An 18,387-nucleotide genomic window follows, 5' to 3' on the forward strand; every position below is an offset into this window, starting at 1 on the left:
AATTTTTACACCTTTTGTCAACATTAAGTGTTTGCTTTCTTCAGCTTTAAAACCAAACAGAACTGAATTGCTCTTATTAAAATTGTGTCAATTAGATCTTTTAAAGAGAAATTGATTAAATATTTATATAAGCATATAGGACTATGGAGAAAATGCAAGACAGAGCATTTAGATTTAAATTGTTTTAGCAAACACATTGCAGATGGCCACAATGACCTCATCCTGTGCAGTAAAATTCAATGGGCTGAATTATGTGCTCCATCGCTGATGAGATTGAAGATAGCAGGGCATGGAAAATTCAGTGGGTGGCCACCTACCCGCCTGCCCCTAGCCCCACGCAATTTTACCAGCAGCAGGCACTGGTGTTAGGCTGCCTGCCTGCCAGTGGACCAATTGATGTCATTAAGTGGGAAATTTATGCCCAATTAAGGGCCACAAACTGTTGCTGCTGAGGATTTAGCCAGTGGCATGAGATGCCCATGCCAAGCACCCAACCCTGCAGTTTTCTTTGCATGGGCTGGTGGCGGGTGGTTGGGGGGGTGGTGGATGGGGGGTGGTGGATGGGGGGGGTGGGTCCCTCCTTAATGGGCCCTCTGGGTCTGTTGGCGGGCGCCCACGAAGGTTTTACCTCCCAAGTTTCCTCTCTCTCCAAGTCCCGCCTCTATCCTATTAACAGCCAATCTGTTCCCCACAGCGGGGTCTCCCTGTCAAACATTTTATCGGGGAAGGAGGGGTGGTGACTCAAGCACATGGTACAATTCAGCCCCACAATTTGATAAAAAGTCGTGGTTGTTGTTGTCCAACATGAATTTTAAAATCTTGACAATTGCAGGAAGAAAGAATGTTCTAGCTCTGAGAAAATGAAAGTTATAGAGGGAGACTGCACAATGCTTTGGTTTTACTATAATGGGGCTGTATTGAGTGGAAATGACAGAATGGTGAAGCATTTAATAGTATCAAACAATGATTATCAGTAGGCCTTCTTCACTTGGCACAGGTTGACACTTTGGTACTGGTTAGCACAGGTGGAGAACATTTTTGCTTTCCTAAAACACCAGTGCTGGCCAGTGGTGAGGCATTACCTAATCCTGGAGATTGAAAATACTGCAAAAAAAAAAATTGATCAATGTAGATAATAGTCAACAATAAAGTTCAATTAATAATAGGCATGAACTAGAATACCACTGATTGGGTCTATCAGAGCAAATTTCATGGAAGTTAACTGTGTAGCAGGGCATCCATTCATGCTAGCAAAATATTCTGGAACAAATCACTACAAGTAAAAGCCATAGCAAAAATAACATCCATTATGACAAATTAGCACAAATAAAAGTTGGACTAGATCTTTTGCAGTGAATACAAATTAAATGTTCAGAATATGCCAACATTCCCTTTCTAAAGGTTATAACATCAAACCGCTTAGAGGGAAAGCTCTGGATGAAATCTGCAGTTGATATTGTCTTGTTGTTAAAGTCCTTACACATGCAAAAGAAGAAACTCAAGATCCAAAATGTCCAGAAAATTTGTGACGGAAAGGAAAAATGGAAAAGGCACATCATCTTAGCAAATGCTTATTGAGATAACAAAAACTTATATTTATATAGCACCTTTAATGTAATGTCCCAAGGCACTGCACAGGAGCATCATAAAATGAAGTATGATACTGAGCCACAGAAGGAGATATTCCAGAGCTTAGGGCCTAGACAACTAAAAGCATGGTCACAAGTAGTGGGACAACTATAATTGGGAACGCACAAGAGACCAGAATTAGAGGAGCTCAGATATCTTGTGTTGTGGGGTTGGAAAACATTACAGAGATAGGGAGGGGAAAGCCATGTTAGGATTTGAAAACAAGGATGAGAATTTTAGAATCAAGACGTTGCTTTACTGGGAGCTAATGTAGATCTCAGACCACAGGGGTAAATGGAGAATGGAACTTGCTGCAAGTTAAGGCACAGGCAGCAGAGTTTTATATAACCTCAAGTTTATGGAGGGAAGAATGTGCGAGGCCAACCAGGAATACATTGAAATAATTTATTCTAGAGGAAACAAGGACATGGTTATGGGTTTCATCAGCAGCTGAGCTCAGACTAAGCAATCTTAGTGCGACTATGAGGTTGGAAGTTTACCTTGGGATCAAATATGATACCAATGTTGCGAACAGACTAGCTTAATCTAAAACTGTTACCAGGGAGAGGGATGAAGTTGGTAGTTAGGGAACAGAGTCGGGAACAGGAACTGAAAACAATGGCTTTAGTCTTCTGAATATTTAATTGGAGGAAATTTCTGTTCATCCAGTACTGCATGTTAGATGAGCTGTCTGATAATTTAGCAATAGTGGAGGAGTTGAGAGAGGTGGTTGTGAGGTATAGGCGGGTGTCATCAGAGTACATGTGAAAACTAATGCTGTGCCTGCACATGATGTCGTAAAATGCAGCATGTAGATGAGGAACAGAAGAGGGCAAAGGATAAATCTTTGATAGATAGGCAGAAGAAAATGCCTTGAAAACTTGGATGACAATGGTGTTGAAAGGTTCAGTGCCTAATGCAAAAAGAGTTGTGAAGGACTGTAACTGTACATTTGAAAATTCCCAAAGTTAGGCATTAGATGTATAAGATAAGGTGTATAAAAGGTTGACTAGATATGAATGAAATTTGGAATGGCTGTAAAGGTTCTGAAATCTAAACATCTGTGGATAAATCTATATGGAAATTTATTTTACTTCTTTCCTCCCCTGATTTTCCTCTGTGAAAAGCTTGCTGGTAGATATAATTATTTTTCAGCATGTATATGATTAGTTAGAATTCTAAAATCTCACTTTTATCAGATGTGTCATTGCATCCTTAAAGAAGACGAGATCAAAAAAACCTGATCGGACACCTTCATTATGTTGTTCTTGATAAAACTGCAATTTTTCAGTCAGGAATTCATGACTTGGTATCTGGAACACATTCAGTACAACTGTTAGAATATCACAAAGATAACATCATAAAAATAATGAAAAATTAAGCGTGCCATGAACCCAATATACCTCATCCTTCCATAGTAACCTACAATTACTTTATTATAGTATTTGCCTCTTGCTAATGCATTTACAGGAGTGATAAAATTGAATTTACTGATATTCCACTAGAGGGCTGCTGAGGCTTTCGGCTTCAGGCCTGCTCGGTTCAAAATTCTGTAGTAGTCGCTGCCACCTAAGCAGTGAGGCAAAAAAGTAAGTCTTTAAGACAGTTATATTGCTCCTGTGGAACCCAGGAAAAGCAGAGGTATTCCTTTTGTCCAATAAGCACTGCTGAGGGCCACTGTTGGCCCCCTTTCCATTGTCCTCATACCCAACGCTTGGACTTAATTGAGGATCATTGGTGGCAAAGCAGGTTGTCTGAAGTTGGAATGTTGGTACTTACAGCTCAATCAAATTGAAATTAGATTTGTGACAAATATCTTGTTCATGGTTCATGTTAATATTATAGAGGTAATGTTTAGTTCTGGGAAGATTAAAGTTTAACTGTAGAAAATGGGATAAATACAACTAAAGCAGCTTGGAGTCTATTACACTTGAAAGGTTGGGACCATGTTAATTTAAGGGATTAACAGCTAGAAAGGTACGAGCCTTAAAAAGCAGGTGGGATTGCTTAGCTCGTGCAATTATAAAGGAGGGATAATTGACTTGGAGGTCAGTTTAAGTATAGAGCACAGCAGGCTATGTTGTCATGGAAATGGGTGGAGCTTAAGGTTCCCTAGCTTCAATTTCTCTGTGTGTATTCTGGGAGAGTGAATGTTATGCAGCAGGGTAAGAGGTTGGATACCATTAGTAGGAGTCAGGAAATTAGGGATCTGAGAAGTCCTAGGGAACTAAGAGGGTGGCAGAAGGTCTCTTGTTCCATGTTGGAGGCAGTTAGGGCTCAGAGAAGCCCTGCGAGCCATTTATAGCTGAGTTCAGCTGAGAGACTGGAGTTAGGAGAAACCAAGAGGCTGTGCCAGATCAGGGAACTTAGTGGTCTGTGAAAGAGTTGGAAGTATTTAAGTAATTAGAGGCAGGAGTGTAGCTTTGTTAATCCTGTGGAATGTAATCCCAAGAATCCAAGTTAGCCCAGCCTTTGTGGGAATTCAGAAGCTAGATTTTAGGAAGTGAGAAGTTGAAATCCCTCATAAGGGAGACATAGTTTTAATGAGATTTTGTGACTCACAGTGGCTACTGATGTCTGGGTGGGTTGCTGAGAAATCTGTGGGATCTGTCTTGGTCACACCAGGTCAGAAAGATAAAACAATTTATAATATCTATCTTGTATGCTAACATTCAGGGTAACTATGAGGTACATGTGAATTAACAGACAACTGTGATCAAAAGAAGCAAATATGACTTGAGAAAAAACTTTTTCACACAATGAGTGGTTCGGGTCTGGAATGCACTGCCTGGAAGTGTGATGGAGACTGGTTCAATCGAGGCATTCAAGAGGGCATTAGATGATTACCTGAATAGAAATTATGTGCAGGGGTACGGGGGAAAGGCAGGGCAATGGCACTAGGTCATAATGCTCATTTGGAGAGCTGGTGCAGACATAATGGGCCAAATGGCCTCCTTCTGTGCCATTAAAATTCTATGATTCTGTAAAACACACACACACAACACAATAAATGGTAGATGCGACCAAAACAGAGTCCACAAGTTTAACATCAACCCACCCAGGCATCAGTAATACTGTGAGTCAACCAATCTCACTGAAACTCTGTTTCTTTCACAAGGGATTCCTGTCTTCACCTTCAAAGATCTCACCTTGGAATTTTTTCCAAATGTTGCTCCAACTCAGATGGCTTTAATGATGGCCCACTTCACAGGTTTTCAATCTTGTCTCCTGAGATTCTGTTTCTCTGTATTCCCCAGTATTCACTCAAACACCAACCCTCAAGCACAACTTTAGCTCTTCAACAACGCCAAGCAGAACACAACTGCTTGAAAGGGATACATTTGTCCCAACCACCAGCAACACAGTGCTACCTCCTGCCTTCTTGTATCTTCAGGGCATCTCCTGAGCTCTCTTCATTAACCAGGGCTTCCCTTGAGCCCTTTTTACTTAAAGCCTGCTCCCTGTAGCCCTTTACCTGTTTGGATCCTTTTTTCTCTGCTCCTCTCTTTTTAAAAGAACTGAGACCTCTTCCTGTCCCTGTCCCTGTCCCCTTTCTGGGACTCTCCTTTTGGGACCTCTCCCTCTTGCTTCTCCCTTTGGGACCTGTCCATGTCCCTTCTCCCTTCGGGACCTCTCGCTGTCCCCTTTCTCTTCTACCCTGCTTGGGACACCTATTATCAATGGCGCTTCACTTCTGGTCACCTGACTTGGGTTTTTGCATCTTTTTTTTATGCACAAGTGCACTGGGCCTAAAAAATGTAAAAATCCCGATCTGCGCATGTGCAGCTCTCAGTCTGCGCACAAGCAAAATCTCCGAGGCCCGTTGGGAATTGAAGTTCCTGACCTCCGCGTTCTCCAACGAGGTAAATTTGGCTTTCATAACAGTATACACTCATCAAAATAAATGACATCTACATTGGGTCAGCTGCATTCATCTGTTGGATGACAGCTGTATGCTGAAAGACCTTCTATACAGGGAACTGGCTACTGGGCCACGACCTACTGAACATCCATACTTCTGCTATAATGAAACCTGAAAGCATGATATGAAGATGGCCGGTATTGACACACTACTGGGAGACAGTCGCTGATGGCCATGACCTCTGAAGGCAGACTGCTGGGAAGGGTACTGGAAGAAGTGAGGAGAAATTGAAAGCTTAGCTAGTGAAGAAGAAGGCCCAGAGAAAACAGAGGCCAGTGAATCCTGCACCTACTCAGCCCACTGTCTTCATCTGCAACAAATGCCATACCAAGTAATGCGAAACACATGTTGACTAACATGCGCAAACCATCATCTCATTAGAAGGAAGGTTGCCAAAGACATGGGTCACTAGAGGCTTTGGCAGACTTCTGGTTAATAATAAATTTGATACTAGTTCATGGAAATAGATTCAAGTGAAAATTAGTTACATTTCTAGAAAAATAATGAATTGAGAGATTTGATTAAGAAGGCAGGGTTGAGGGATTGAGGTTTATCAAAAAGGAACAGGTATTGCTTTTATCAGGACTGAATAGCAAGATTAACAAAATCACTTTCAAGCTGACAACGTTATGATGTACCATTTCATAGATTTTTGGGACAACAAATACATAATCTTCAGGCTCTTCACCAGTTGGCTCTGGCATATCCCGAAGGAAATCAACAAAGTATGGATCTTCATGAAGCTTTCCTGCTATTCCTCTTCCAATGACTTTTTCAACTGCATGAGCAATTGCATTTTCAAACCAATCTTTATCTTCTTGACTTACAAATCTATGAAGTAACATAAAAGTCAATAATTAATCATCATAAATTTTACTGCCATGAAGAGAACTACTTTATTTGGTATTAGTCATAAATCTGTATCTTTATGTATTCACGAATACGTAGGCATGGGCATAGGGTACTTCTTGCAGATTATCACCCATCATGCTCACTCAACTGATGAATCAACTCCACGTTTAATATCATTTGGAAGAAGCAATGAGGGTGGCAAGGGCACCGAATGTACTCTGGTTGAGGGTCTTCAATGTCAATCATTAAGGCTGGCTCGATAGCACACTACTGACTGAGCTGACCAAGTCCTGAAAGACTTAGCTCCAGACTGAGCCTGTGGCAAGTTGTGAGGGAAACAAAACAAGATGGAAAAACCTTCTAGATCTAGTCCTCATCAATCTACCTGTTGCAGATGCTTCTGTCCATGACAGTAATGGTAGGAATGGCCACTGTACAGCCCTTGTGAAGATGAAATCCCACCTTCACGTTGATTATACCCTCCACCATATGGTGGGGCACTAACACCATGTAAAATGAGATAGATTCCCAACAGATCTAGCAGCTTAAAACTGGACATCTATGAAGTGCTGTGGGCCATCAGCAACAGCAGAATTGTGTTCAAGCACAATCTGTAACCTCATGGCCCAGCATATACCAAAGTTTGATTTGTATTTCTGTGTCTGTGTGTTAAGAAAAGGAAAATTTGAGTTTTAGTTTCACTTTAAAAGATGTCTGCATTTGTAATGAGTTTTACAACTCCTGAAGTGAAGTTAAGCAAACACAAGAGTGGAAAAAATTGTGCTGTTGCCTAGCATCAGGGGTCTAGCAAGGCAGGCCCCACCCACACACACGCTGAAAAATGAAAGAAACAGCAGTTTTGAGGTCAGTTGGGAGCAGCTGCCAGGTAGAAGCAGCCTAGAAGGTTCAGACAGCCAGTTCCAAACCAAAGTTGGCTGGAAGTAGCTGCCAGAGAGAGACTGGAGCAAAGGGACAGATAGCAAGTCCCAAGCTAAAGAAGAAAGTTCTTAAATGCAGGGGAGTGGAACAGGAGTAAGTCCCAAGAAGACCTTCTAGTCAAAGGAAGGACAAGAACCTGGAAAAGGTCTTGTTAAGTGAAATTAAAATTAAGGAGCAGAGAGAAAGGCTCCAAGCTTCAAGTTTAAAGAGCTGAATGCTGCAGGAAGCAGATTTAAAGCAAGAATAGCTTGTGAGAAGTCAGAGAGTGCAACGAGATATCTGAAGGTTTGTAACTCTTTTCTATGAGCATGTGAAGCAGTGGTGTATTGTTTACAGCTGAGTTGGTGAGAGAGAGTGCGTGGAAGAAAGCTTGAATGTGTGTGGCGACCCAGGGAAGAAGAACATCGGAAGGAGAACTTGAAACCTTGGAGGTGAACCCTTGTGGAAAGCGTTTGAGAGAAAGTAATGATCTGGGAGAAGATTCCAAGGCGGGTTCTTGGAGAGTGGAGATTGGAAACCCTCGTGTGTTCAGTGAGACTGTTTGGCTCACAGTGTGACAAGCGTCTGGGGGGAGTTGAGGAAAGATCCAAAGCATCTGTGTTGGGTAGCATTTGTCACTTGGTTTCAGAGTGTGTTGTGTCTGACTGCAGGTCACCAATTGGTTTACATGAACTGTGTATTACTATGAATATTAGAGTATAAAATAGATTATGTAACTTGTGTTATCCTTACAAATATGTATATATCAGTAAAGGTATAGTTGTGGGTGAAGGAGAATTGTAATAGAGTTAAACTTATCTTGTTCAATAAATGTTTTATTCTTTTGTTAAAAGTTCATCAACTGACTCTGTTCAGTAGCTACTCTCCACATATCTAAACAAACAAATAAAAGTTAGGATCTATCAAGCCGGGTTCCACCCTGTGATCAGGCTTGTCCAGGGGTAACATCAGCTGGGATCGTAACAATAGAGCTAAGCAATCCCACAACTGACAGATCAGATCAAAGTTCTGCAGTCCTGCCACATCTAGTTGTGAATGGCGGTGGACAATTAAACAACTAATTGGAGGAGGAAGCTCGAAAAATATCTCCATCCTCAATGATATGAGAGCCCAGCATGTCAGTGCAAAAGACAAGGCTGAATCATTTGCGAACATCTTCAGCCAGAGATGCCAAGTTGATGATCCATCTCGACCTTTTCCTGAGGTCCCCCGCATCACAGATGCCTGTTTTTGGCCAACTCAGCCAATATCACTTCCTGTGATATCAAGGAGCATCTGAAGGCACTAAATACTGCAAAGGCTATGGGCCCCACCAACATTCTGGCAGTAGTACTGAAGATTTGTCCTCCAGAACATGCTGACATGCTGTTCCCCTAACCAATCTGTTCCAGTACAGCTAAAGTACTGGCATCTACCTGACAATGTGGAAAATTGCCCAAGTAAGTACTGTCCACAAAAAAAGCAAGGCAAATCCAATCTGGGCAGTTACCACCATATTAGTCTATTCTTAGTCAACAGCAAATTGATTGCAGATGTCATTGCTAATGCTATGAAGTGGCACTTCTGTTCACTGATGCTCAGTTTATGTTCTGCTTAGGCCATTCAGCTCCAAAAAAGCCTCATTACAGCCATGATTGAAACATAGACAGAAGAGCTGAACTCCAGAAGTGAGAGTGACTGCCCTTGACATCAAGGAAGCATTTGAGCAAGTGTGGAATCAAGGAGCCCTAGCAAAACTGGAGTCAATGGGAATTAAGGGTACTCTCTCCACTGGTTGGAATCAGACATAATACAAAGGAAGAATATGGTTGTTGTTGTTGTTGGAACCCATTCATCTCAGTCCCATGACATCACGGCAGGAGTTCCTTAGGGTGGTATCCTGGACCCAATAATCTTCAGTTGCTTCATCAATGACTTCCTTTCCATTAGAGGGTCAGAAGTGGAAAAGTTCACTGATGACAATGTTCAGTGCTATTCGCAACATCTCAGATATTAAAACAGCCTGTGTCCATATGTAGCTAGACCAGATTTGTGCCACACAGTGCCAGGCAAAGACCTTGTCCAACAAGAGAGAAACTAACGTTCCCTCCTTGATATTCAATGGCATTACCATCGCTTAATTCCCCATTATCAAAATCCTGGGGCTCCCATTGATGACAAACTGAATTGGACCAGCTTGTGGCTGCAAGAGTTTGTCAGTGCTGGAATTCTGCAGTGAGTAATAACTCCTGTCTCCCTAAAGCCTGTCCACCATCTACAAGGCACAAGTCAGAAGTGTGATGGAACATGCTCAACTTGCCTGATTGAGTATTGCTCCAATAACACTCAGGAAACTTGAAATTATCCAGGACAAAGTAGCCTGCTTGATCGGCACCCCATTCACCACCTTAAACATTCACTCTCTCCACCAGTGGAACACCTTGGTAGCAGTGCATACAGTCTACAAGAAGCACTGCAACAACTCGCCAATCCTCCTTCAACAGCACCTTCTAAACCTACGACCTCTACTATCTAGGAGGTGGCAGCAGAGCCATGTGAACAACACCAGTTCCAATTATCTTAAGTCACACTCACATTGATGATAGGAAGGGAGTTTCTGGATTTTGACCCAGCAACATTGAAGCAATGGTGATATAGATGTAGTGGTGTGCAGCCATTTGTGAGACCTCATCAAGTTCTGCTGTTGATCCTGGAAGGAGCCGGAAGCAAATAACTTTAAGGCTACAATGACTTTGATGGTTGCATTGTGAGCAGTGCTACAAGGTGTGATGTGATGAGGACACAGATCTTTGTGATTATGCGCCTGGAGAGACATTGTCTCCTGCGGCACCGGTTCTCCAACATGCCAAGGTAGTTCTGTCTTTGGCGATGGTACAGCCTATATTAAGGTTGGGGTCTCCATTGCCTTCCTGCCCCTTGACCCTGTTCTCTGCCCTCCTGATTACCTGGGCTCTACCTTTCCTGTGGAGGATGTTGCTCTTCATTGCTGCTGGATCCAAAATCTGAGAACGATGCTCCCATTATCGGCTGTCACAATCTTCATGCTTAGGTGGCCTCCCACTCATGTATGGAAGCCTTGCCCCTCTGTTGATGACCCCATGATGCCAAGAGGGTGATGAGCCCCTCCACTGCTTGAAAACTTAATGACCACTCTCCCTGCACCCTACTCTGACTCGATGGTACCAGTGTGCCAATGTTCGATTCACCTTCTGAGTCTTTCTCCCTTTCATGTGGTCCGCCCATGACTGGCTCCCCAGTCCATGCACATGGACTTCCCCTGACCCAGTGGATAGCCCTTACACCCCCACCAATGAACTCTTAATGAACTCCTTAACAAGCTCAATTGCGGTAATCAATGGATTGGGCAGAATCTTGGGGTTGCCGGTGGTGGGAAAGATGATGGGGAACCAGCAAACCGTCTGGTGCTGGTATTTTTCTTTGCTTACACACCTCCATTCCCACCCCCCACTCCTGTCAATGTGACTTAAATCAGCCCTAAGATCCTATGACTCTATGACTCATACCTAGACTAGACACAACTCTTGTTTCTTTACTTGTCATTTAATATCGCCTGTGTTTCACTTTATCACAGACCTCCCTTTTGTTTTTCTTTCTCCACCCTCTTTCCCCTCACTTGCTCAGTAATGGGCGCGTGAGGAGACAGGCAACTACACCTGAGTGAGACGGAGACTGAGTGAGTAGTGAATTAGGTTCACACAGTAAGTTTTGGTAAATCTTTTTCAGGCTTAAACAAAGATTAAGAATCAATCACTGACATAGAACTAACAACCTGCAAGTAAGTTAGACTAACTTGTTAAACAGGGAGTTCCTGGTAGTGGCAGTTAACTGTCAATAAACTGAAAGCAGTTGGTTCATTGGTGTTAATTACTGTGTCAGGAAGCTAAACTAGCTAGTGACACATCAGATGGTGTATAAAAGAGACAAGCTCTTCAAACCACATGATCAGTAAGGGGTGTGTGAGGAAGCAGGAGACAATGCTGGAGTGAGATGGAGACCGAGTGAGTAGTGAATTAGATTCACATGGGAATTTGGTGCATGGGGGAAAGGTGTGGTATACATAGGAATTATTCTAAGTTAATTGAGAAAGTAAATAAATTAAGTTAACTAAACAACATATGAGAACCCATAAAGTAGCAGGGGTTCAGAGAGAGAGAGAGAGAGAGAGAGAGAGAGCCCATAAAACAGTGGAGAGGGAGAGAGGGAGTTTACAGATAAAATCTATAAGTGGTGTCACAGGAGTGCGGCAAGTTGATTGGTTGGTAAGTATAGACCTTTCCGGACTTGGTACAGAGGACATAATTGGTGAGTTAATATAATATATCATACTGTAGTAAACACCTTATATAAAATTTAATGTATGTCAGTGGAACTCAGCCATGTGGAATGTGCATCCTGCGGAATGTGGGAAGTCATGCAGGCACAAAGTGTCCTCGATGACTACATTTGCAGGAGGTGACACCAGGTGCAGAAACTTGAGCTCCAGGTTGCAGAACGCGAGCTGTGCCTGATGTCACTGTGGTGCTTCTACAAGGTTGAGGATTATGTGGATAGCACATTAAGAGAGGTGGTCACACTACAGCTAAGAAGTGTACACGCAGAGAGGGAAAGGGTGACTGCTGGAGTATCTAAGAGAAACAGGCAGGTAGTGTAGGAATCCCCTGAGGCTATCTCACTCTCTAACCATTTTCTATTTTGGATACTGGTGAGCGAGATGGTTCCACAGAGGACTGTAGCAAGAGCCAAGCCCATGGCACTACAGGTGGCTCAGTTGCACAGGAGGGCAGGAGGAAGAGTGGAAGTGCTATAGTAGTAGGGGATTCCATAGTTATGGGATAAGACAGGCATTTCTGTGGCTATAGACATGACACTAGGATGGTATGTTGCCTCTCTGATGCCAGGGTCAAGGATGTCACAGAGTGGCTGCAGGGCATTCTTTTGGGGGAGAGTGAATGGGCCAGAGGTTGTGGTCCACATTGGGATCAATGACATAAGTAGGAAAAGGGATGAGGCTCAGAAAACAGATTTTAGGGAGTTAGGAAAGGAATTAAAAATCAGGACCTCAAGAGCAGTAATCTCAGGATTATTCCCAGTGTCAAGTGCTAGTGAGCATAAGAATAGGAAGATTGTGCAGTTCAACATGTGGCTGGAGAAGTGGAGTAGGAGGGAAAGCTTTAGATTTCTGAGGCATTGGGACCAGTTCTGGGGCAGGTGGGACGGGTTACACCTTAAAAGGACTGGGACTAATGTCTTCGCAGGGAGATTTGCTGTTGGGGAGGGTTTAAACTAGGTTGGCAGTGGGGTTGGGAATCTGATGGGGAAGGAGAGGAACTGGCAGTGGGAAGTACAGAAGTATTAACTGATAAGGAGGATATATGAGAGAGTAATACCAAGGTAAATAGAATACTTGGAGAATTTGATAGAATTAGAATAGGCAATAGTAAATCATTAGATGGGGTCAGAATAAGTGGGAAAGTAATAAAGCCTAAATCAAGGCTAGTGTGTATGTATGTGAATGCATGGGGTGTTGTTAATAAAATTGGTGAACCACAAGCACAGGTTGACAATGCCCAAGTGGACAACCTCACATTTTCCCACACTATAGGCACATAGAAACTAGGAGCAGGACTAGGCCATTCAGCCCTTCGCGCCTGCTCCACCATTTAATATGATCATGGCTGATCCTCTATCTCAACGCCATATTCCTGCTTTCTTTCCATACCTCTTGATGCCCCTAATAACCAAAAATTTATCAATTTTTTTCTTGAATATACTCAGTGACCCGGCCTCCACAGCCTTCTGTGGTACAGAATTCCACAGCATGACCACCCTCTGAGTGAAGGAATTTTCCTCATCTCAGTCCTAAATGGCCTGCCCCATATCCTGAGACTGTGGCCCCTGGTTCTAGACTCTCCAACCAGGGGAAACATCCTCCCTGCATCTAGTTTGTCTAGCAGTGTTAGAATTTTATACATTTCAATCAGATCTCCTCTCATTCTTCTAAACTCTAGTGAATACAGGCCCAGTCAAACCAATCTCTCCTCAAACGACAGTCTTGTTACCCCGGTATCAGCCTAGTGAACATTTGCTGCACTCCCCCTATAGCAAGTATATCCTTTCTTAGGTAGGGAGACCAAAACTGCATGCAATACTCCAGGTGTGGCCTCACCAAGGCCCTGTATAACTGCAGTAAGACATCCCTACTTCTGAACTGAAATCCTCTTGCAATGAAGGCCAACATACCATTTGCCTTCCTAATTGCTTGCTGCATCTGCCTATTTACTTTCATTGACTGGTGTACAAGGACACCTAGATCCCTTTGTACATCCACATTCCGCAATATATCACCATTTAAATAATACTTTGCCTTTCTGTTTTTCACAACAAAGCGTATAACTTCACATTTATCCATGTTATAATGCATCTGCCATGTGTTTGCCCACACACACAACTTGTCTAAATCTCTCTGAAGCCTCCTTGCATCCTCCTCACCACTCACAATCCCGCCTAGTTTTGTGCCATCAGCAAATGATGGTACATTACCCCCAATCCCATGTGCTTTAATTTTGCCCACTGGCCTCTTATGTGGAACCTTATCAAAAGCATTCTTGAAATCCAAATATACCACTGGCTCTCTCTTATCTATTCTACTAGTTACATCCTTAAAAAAACTCCAGTAGATTAGTTAAGCATGATTTCCCTTTCATAAACCCATGCTGACTTTGTCTAATCCTGTTAATGCTTTCCAAGTGTTCTGTTGCCATATCTTTTATAATAGACTCTGGTGTTAGGCTAACTGGTCTGTGATTCTCTGTTTTTTCTCTCCCTCCTTTTTTAAATAGTGGGGTTATATTTGCCACCTTCCAATCTGTAGGAACTGCTTCAGAGTCCAAGAATTTTTGAAAATGACCACCAATGCATCCAATATTTCTAGGGCCACTTCCTTTAGTACTCTGGGATGTAGATTATCTGGCCTGGGGATTTTTCAGCCCTTAACCCCATTAATTTCTCTAGCACCATTTTTTTTTTAACTAATACTGATTTTCTTCAATTCCTCCCTCTCACTAAACCCTTGGTTCCCTAACATTTCTGTGAAATTATTTGTGCCCTCTTTTGTGAAGATAGAACCAAAATATATGTTCAATTCTTCTGCCATTTCATTGTTCCTCATTATAATTTCCATCCATACTCCATCTGTTGCATTTTTATCCACTCATTTAACCACATCACTTTGCGAACTACAAACATAAGAAATAGCAGAAGTAGGCCATTTGGCCCTTTGAGCCTGCTCCACCATTCATTAAGATCATGGCTGATCTGTTTGTGTTCCGAATTCCACATTCCCATCTACCCCGATAACCTTTTATTCCCTTGCCTCACAAGACTCTATCTACCTCTGCCTTAAAAGTATTCAATGACCCTGCCTCCACCGCCTTTGGAGGCAGAGAGTTCCAAAGTCGCACAACCCTCTGAGAGAAAAAGTTTCTCCTCATCTCTGTCCTGAAAGGGCAACCCTTAATTTTAAAACAGTAGCCCCCTAGTTCTGGACTCATCCACAAGAGGAAGCATCCTTTCCATGTTCACCTTGTCAAGGCCATTCAGGATCTTGTATACTTTAGTCAAATCACTCTTCACTCTTCTAAACTCCAGTGGAAACAACTCAGCCTGGCTAACCTTTCCTCATAAGACAACTTGCTCATCCCAGGTATCAATCTAGTAAACCTTGTTTACATCCTTCCTTAAATAAGGAGACCAAAGCTGAACACAATATTCAAGCTGTGGTGTCACCAATGCTTTACTTATATGTTCAATTCCTCTCGTAATAAAGAATAACATTCCATTCACCTTCTTAATTACTTGCTGTACCTGCATACTAACTTTTTGTGACTCATGCACTAGGACAGCCAGATCCCTCTGCACCTCAGAATTCTGCAGATGTTTTCTACTTAAGAAATACTCAGCTTTTTTATTCTTCCTGCCAAAGTGAACAACTTCACATTTTCCCACATCATACTCCGTCTGTCATATTTTTGTCTGCTCACTCAACCTGCCTATACCTGTCTGCAACCTCCTCATGTACTCTTCATTACATACTTTCCTACCTATCTTTGGCTGGATTTTTTGGCCCCATTGGTGTCGGGCGTCATGGTGGGTGGGGGAGGGGGTAATATGGTGAGAAGGCAAAATATCAGTCATTGATGAGCCAAGTTTCCTGCCGCCATACATGGGGGACTTCATTTTAATATATTTGCATCTTCTTATAATCCCTAATTGCTGGAGCCATCCCTCCCATGTCAAATCTACCACCCATGTTGGCATGACTTCAGGACGGCGTGCTTTACATCTGCCTTTAAAAGGCACCCACCTGGCAACCTGAACTTCAAGGGGAAATCTGAGGTGAGTGCACACAACCTTGTGCAGCGCTCGCGAACATCACCCGTAGGAAATCAAGGATGAGATGCTGCGCATTCACAGGGGTGGGTGGGTGGGGGGGGGGGGGGGGGGGGTGGCGGGCACAGGCAAGTTGCTTTCTCCTAGCTGGCTTTCAGTGCATTACTAGGGCATGGGCTCCAGTGCTGGCCAGACCAGGTGGGTTGGGGGTGGTTGGGGGCAAGGCGGAACAGCCACACCGAAGGAAAGACTCAAGCACATGCTGGGGGGGTGGGGGGTGGTGGTGTGGGGGGCAGTGCAGCATGGACAGACTGAAGGAAGTACTCAAGTACATGTGGGGGGGAGGGGGGTTGAGGGAAGAGGCCTGCACTTGGAAAAGCTCATCAAAAGTGAGACCGTTCAGCTGCAGTTCCATTGACATGCTTGGAGTTGGGCCTCTAGAGCTTTTCTGCCCACTCAAGCAACACAAAAGCATAAAAGTGTCACCAAATGTTCCAGAACTTTTCACCCCTTGGACGCAGACTACAAATTAATGTGCGTTTTAGAGGACAGCAGAACAATTGGCAACTGGGCAAGTTGTAGAATCTCCTTGCGAGAGGTGGCCATGGCGCAGTCAGTGGTGGAGGATCTCACAGCTCCTTGCAATGACTTTATTAAGGTGTGGACCAGTATCCATTATGGTTCAAGCTAACAGTGCTGCCTTGCAGTGTGGTTTAGGAGAATACCTGTGCCTGAGCTGAGAGCACAGCATGTAGTCCAATAGGCAAAGCTACTGCCAATTGGTCAAGTGGAGTGGGGCGGAGGTGGGTGGGGTTTCAGACAGCCAATGAGTGAACTACACTCTGGCTATCCAAGTGGTGGCCAGCACACTCCTGGGAGGGAGGAGGTAAAGGGGCTGGTGTTGAACCTTCTGTGATTGCATGGGAAGGTGCCGTGGGAAGGGGATGAGGAGGTGGGGGTGATGGAGGAGTGGACCAGAGTGTCACGGAGGGAATGGTCCTACGGAATGCTGTCAGTGGCTGTGAGGGGAGAATGTTTTTGGTGATGGCATCATTCTGGAGTTGTCAAAAATGGCAAAGGATGATCCTTTAAATGCGGAGACTGGTGGGGTGAAAAGTGAGGACAAGGGGGACCCTATCATGGTTCAGGGAGGGAGAGAGAGGTGTGGGAGATGGGTCGGACTCGGTTGAAGGCCCTATCAACCACAGAGCCGGGGGGAGCCGTTGGTTAAGGAAAAAGTAAGACATGTCAGAAGCGCCATTTTGGAAGGTGGCATCATTGGAACAGATGCAAGGGAGGTGGAGGAACTGAGAGAATGGAATGAAGTCCTTACAGGAAGCAGGGTGTGAGGAGCTGTAGCCAAGGTAGGAGTCAGTGGGCTTGGAATGAATATTGGTGTCTATCACCAGAAATGCAGACAGAGAGGCCAAGAAAGGGAAGGGAAGTGACAGAGATGAACCATGTGAAGGTAAAAGGGGAGGAAATTGGAAGCAAAATCTCTCATCTCCTCCCTCCTCACTGTCCAAGGCCCAAACACTCCTTTCATGTGAAGCAGCACTTCACTTGCACCTCCTTCAATTTAGTCTACTGCATTCGCTGCTCCTAATGCAGTCTCCTCTACATTCGGAAGACCAAACGCAGACTGGGTGACTGCTTTGCAGAACACCTTTGCTCGGTCTGCTAGCATGACCCAGACCTCCTTGGTGCTTGCCAATTCAACACACCACCCTGCTCTCATGCCCACATGTCAATCCTTGGCCTGTTGCAATGGTCCACTGAAGCAAACTGGAGGAACAGCACCTTTTCTTCCAATTAGGCTTAACATTGAGTTCAACAACTTCAGGCCATGAACTTTCTCCTCCATCTTGACCTCTTTTCTAAACCATTAAAAAAAAAAATTCATTTAGTCATTGATTCCTTTATTCATTTGTTCATTTTTTATCCTTTATCCCCAAACCCCCTCCCCCACAGAGCCATCTGTCACTTGTTTTTATGTTGTGTTTTCACAGACCGCTGACCCTTTTCTGCTATTAATACCTTCTGCTATTTTAGCTTTATGTCACTATCAGCACTTTATTTACTCTTTACAACTACCATTAACACTCTCTTTGTCTTGTATCCATGACATCTTTGTCAATCTCTCTTTAGCTGTCACCTATCCCTGACCTTCTATCTTGCTCCACCTGCTCCACTCCCTTTTAAACAGTATAAAATCCATCACATCATATTTCTACTTCTCATTAGCCCTGAAGAAGGGTCAAATGGGCTAGAAACATTAACTCTGTTTCTCTCTCCACAGATGCTGCCAGTCCTGCTGAGTTTTACCAGCATTTTCTGTTTATATGTGAACACCTCAGCCTATCTGACAATTACAAAGTCTGAGGCTCCTCCACTATATTGTCCGCTCAGTCTGATTACCTGACTCACTCATGGGCACATCATCCTGCCCTTCATTGCTGACCAAAACAGACAACCCTATTCTAAGAGACGTGACCATCTTCTGAAACAGTGTCCAGGTATTTATCCCCCTCCCTTATGGTGCGCAGTGTCTGCAGTTTGGCTTCCAGATCAATAATCCTGATCCAGAATTCCTCTAGGTGCTTGCACTTTCTGCAGCTGTGTTTTTCCTGGATTGC

General features: G+C 43.6%; 1 protein-coding gene across 1 annotated transcript in view; it reads right to left on the bottom strand.

The window, feature by feature from the left end:
- The window catches only part of LOC144681151 (dynein axonemal heavy chain 8-like), a 1,659,468-nt gene that overhangs the window by 118,234 nt on the left and 1,522,847 nt on the right, over window positions 1–18,387 (bottom strand). Inside the window, exons 59-60 of the mRNA XM_078542878.1 lie at window positions 6,190–6,382; window positions 2,820–2,942 (exon numbers count right to left, since the gene is read on the bottom strand). Of these exons, the coding sequence (XP_078399004.1) occupies window positions 2,820–2,942; window positions 6,190–6,382 (316 nt within the window). The remainder of the gene's footprint in view (window positions 1–2,819; window positions 2,943–6,189; window positions 6,383–18,387) is intronic.

This window comes from Cetorhinus maximus, chromosome 5, assembly GCF_964194155.1.
Source record: "Cetorhinus maximus chromosome 5, sCetMax3.hap1.1, whole genome shotgun sequence".
In the NCBI taxonomy this organism is placed as follows: Eukaryota; Metazoa; Chordata; class Chondrichthyes; order Lamniformes; family Cetorhinidae; genus Cetorhinus; species Cetorhinus maximus.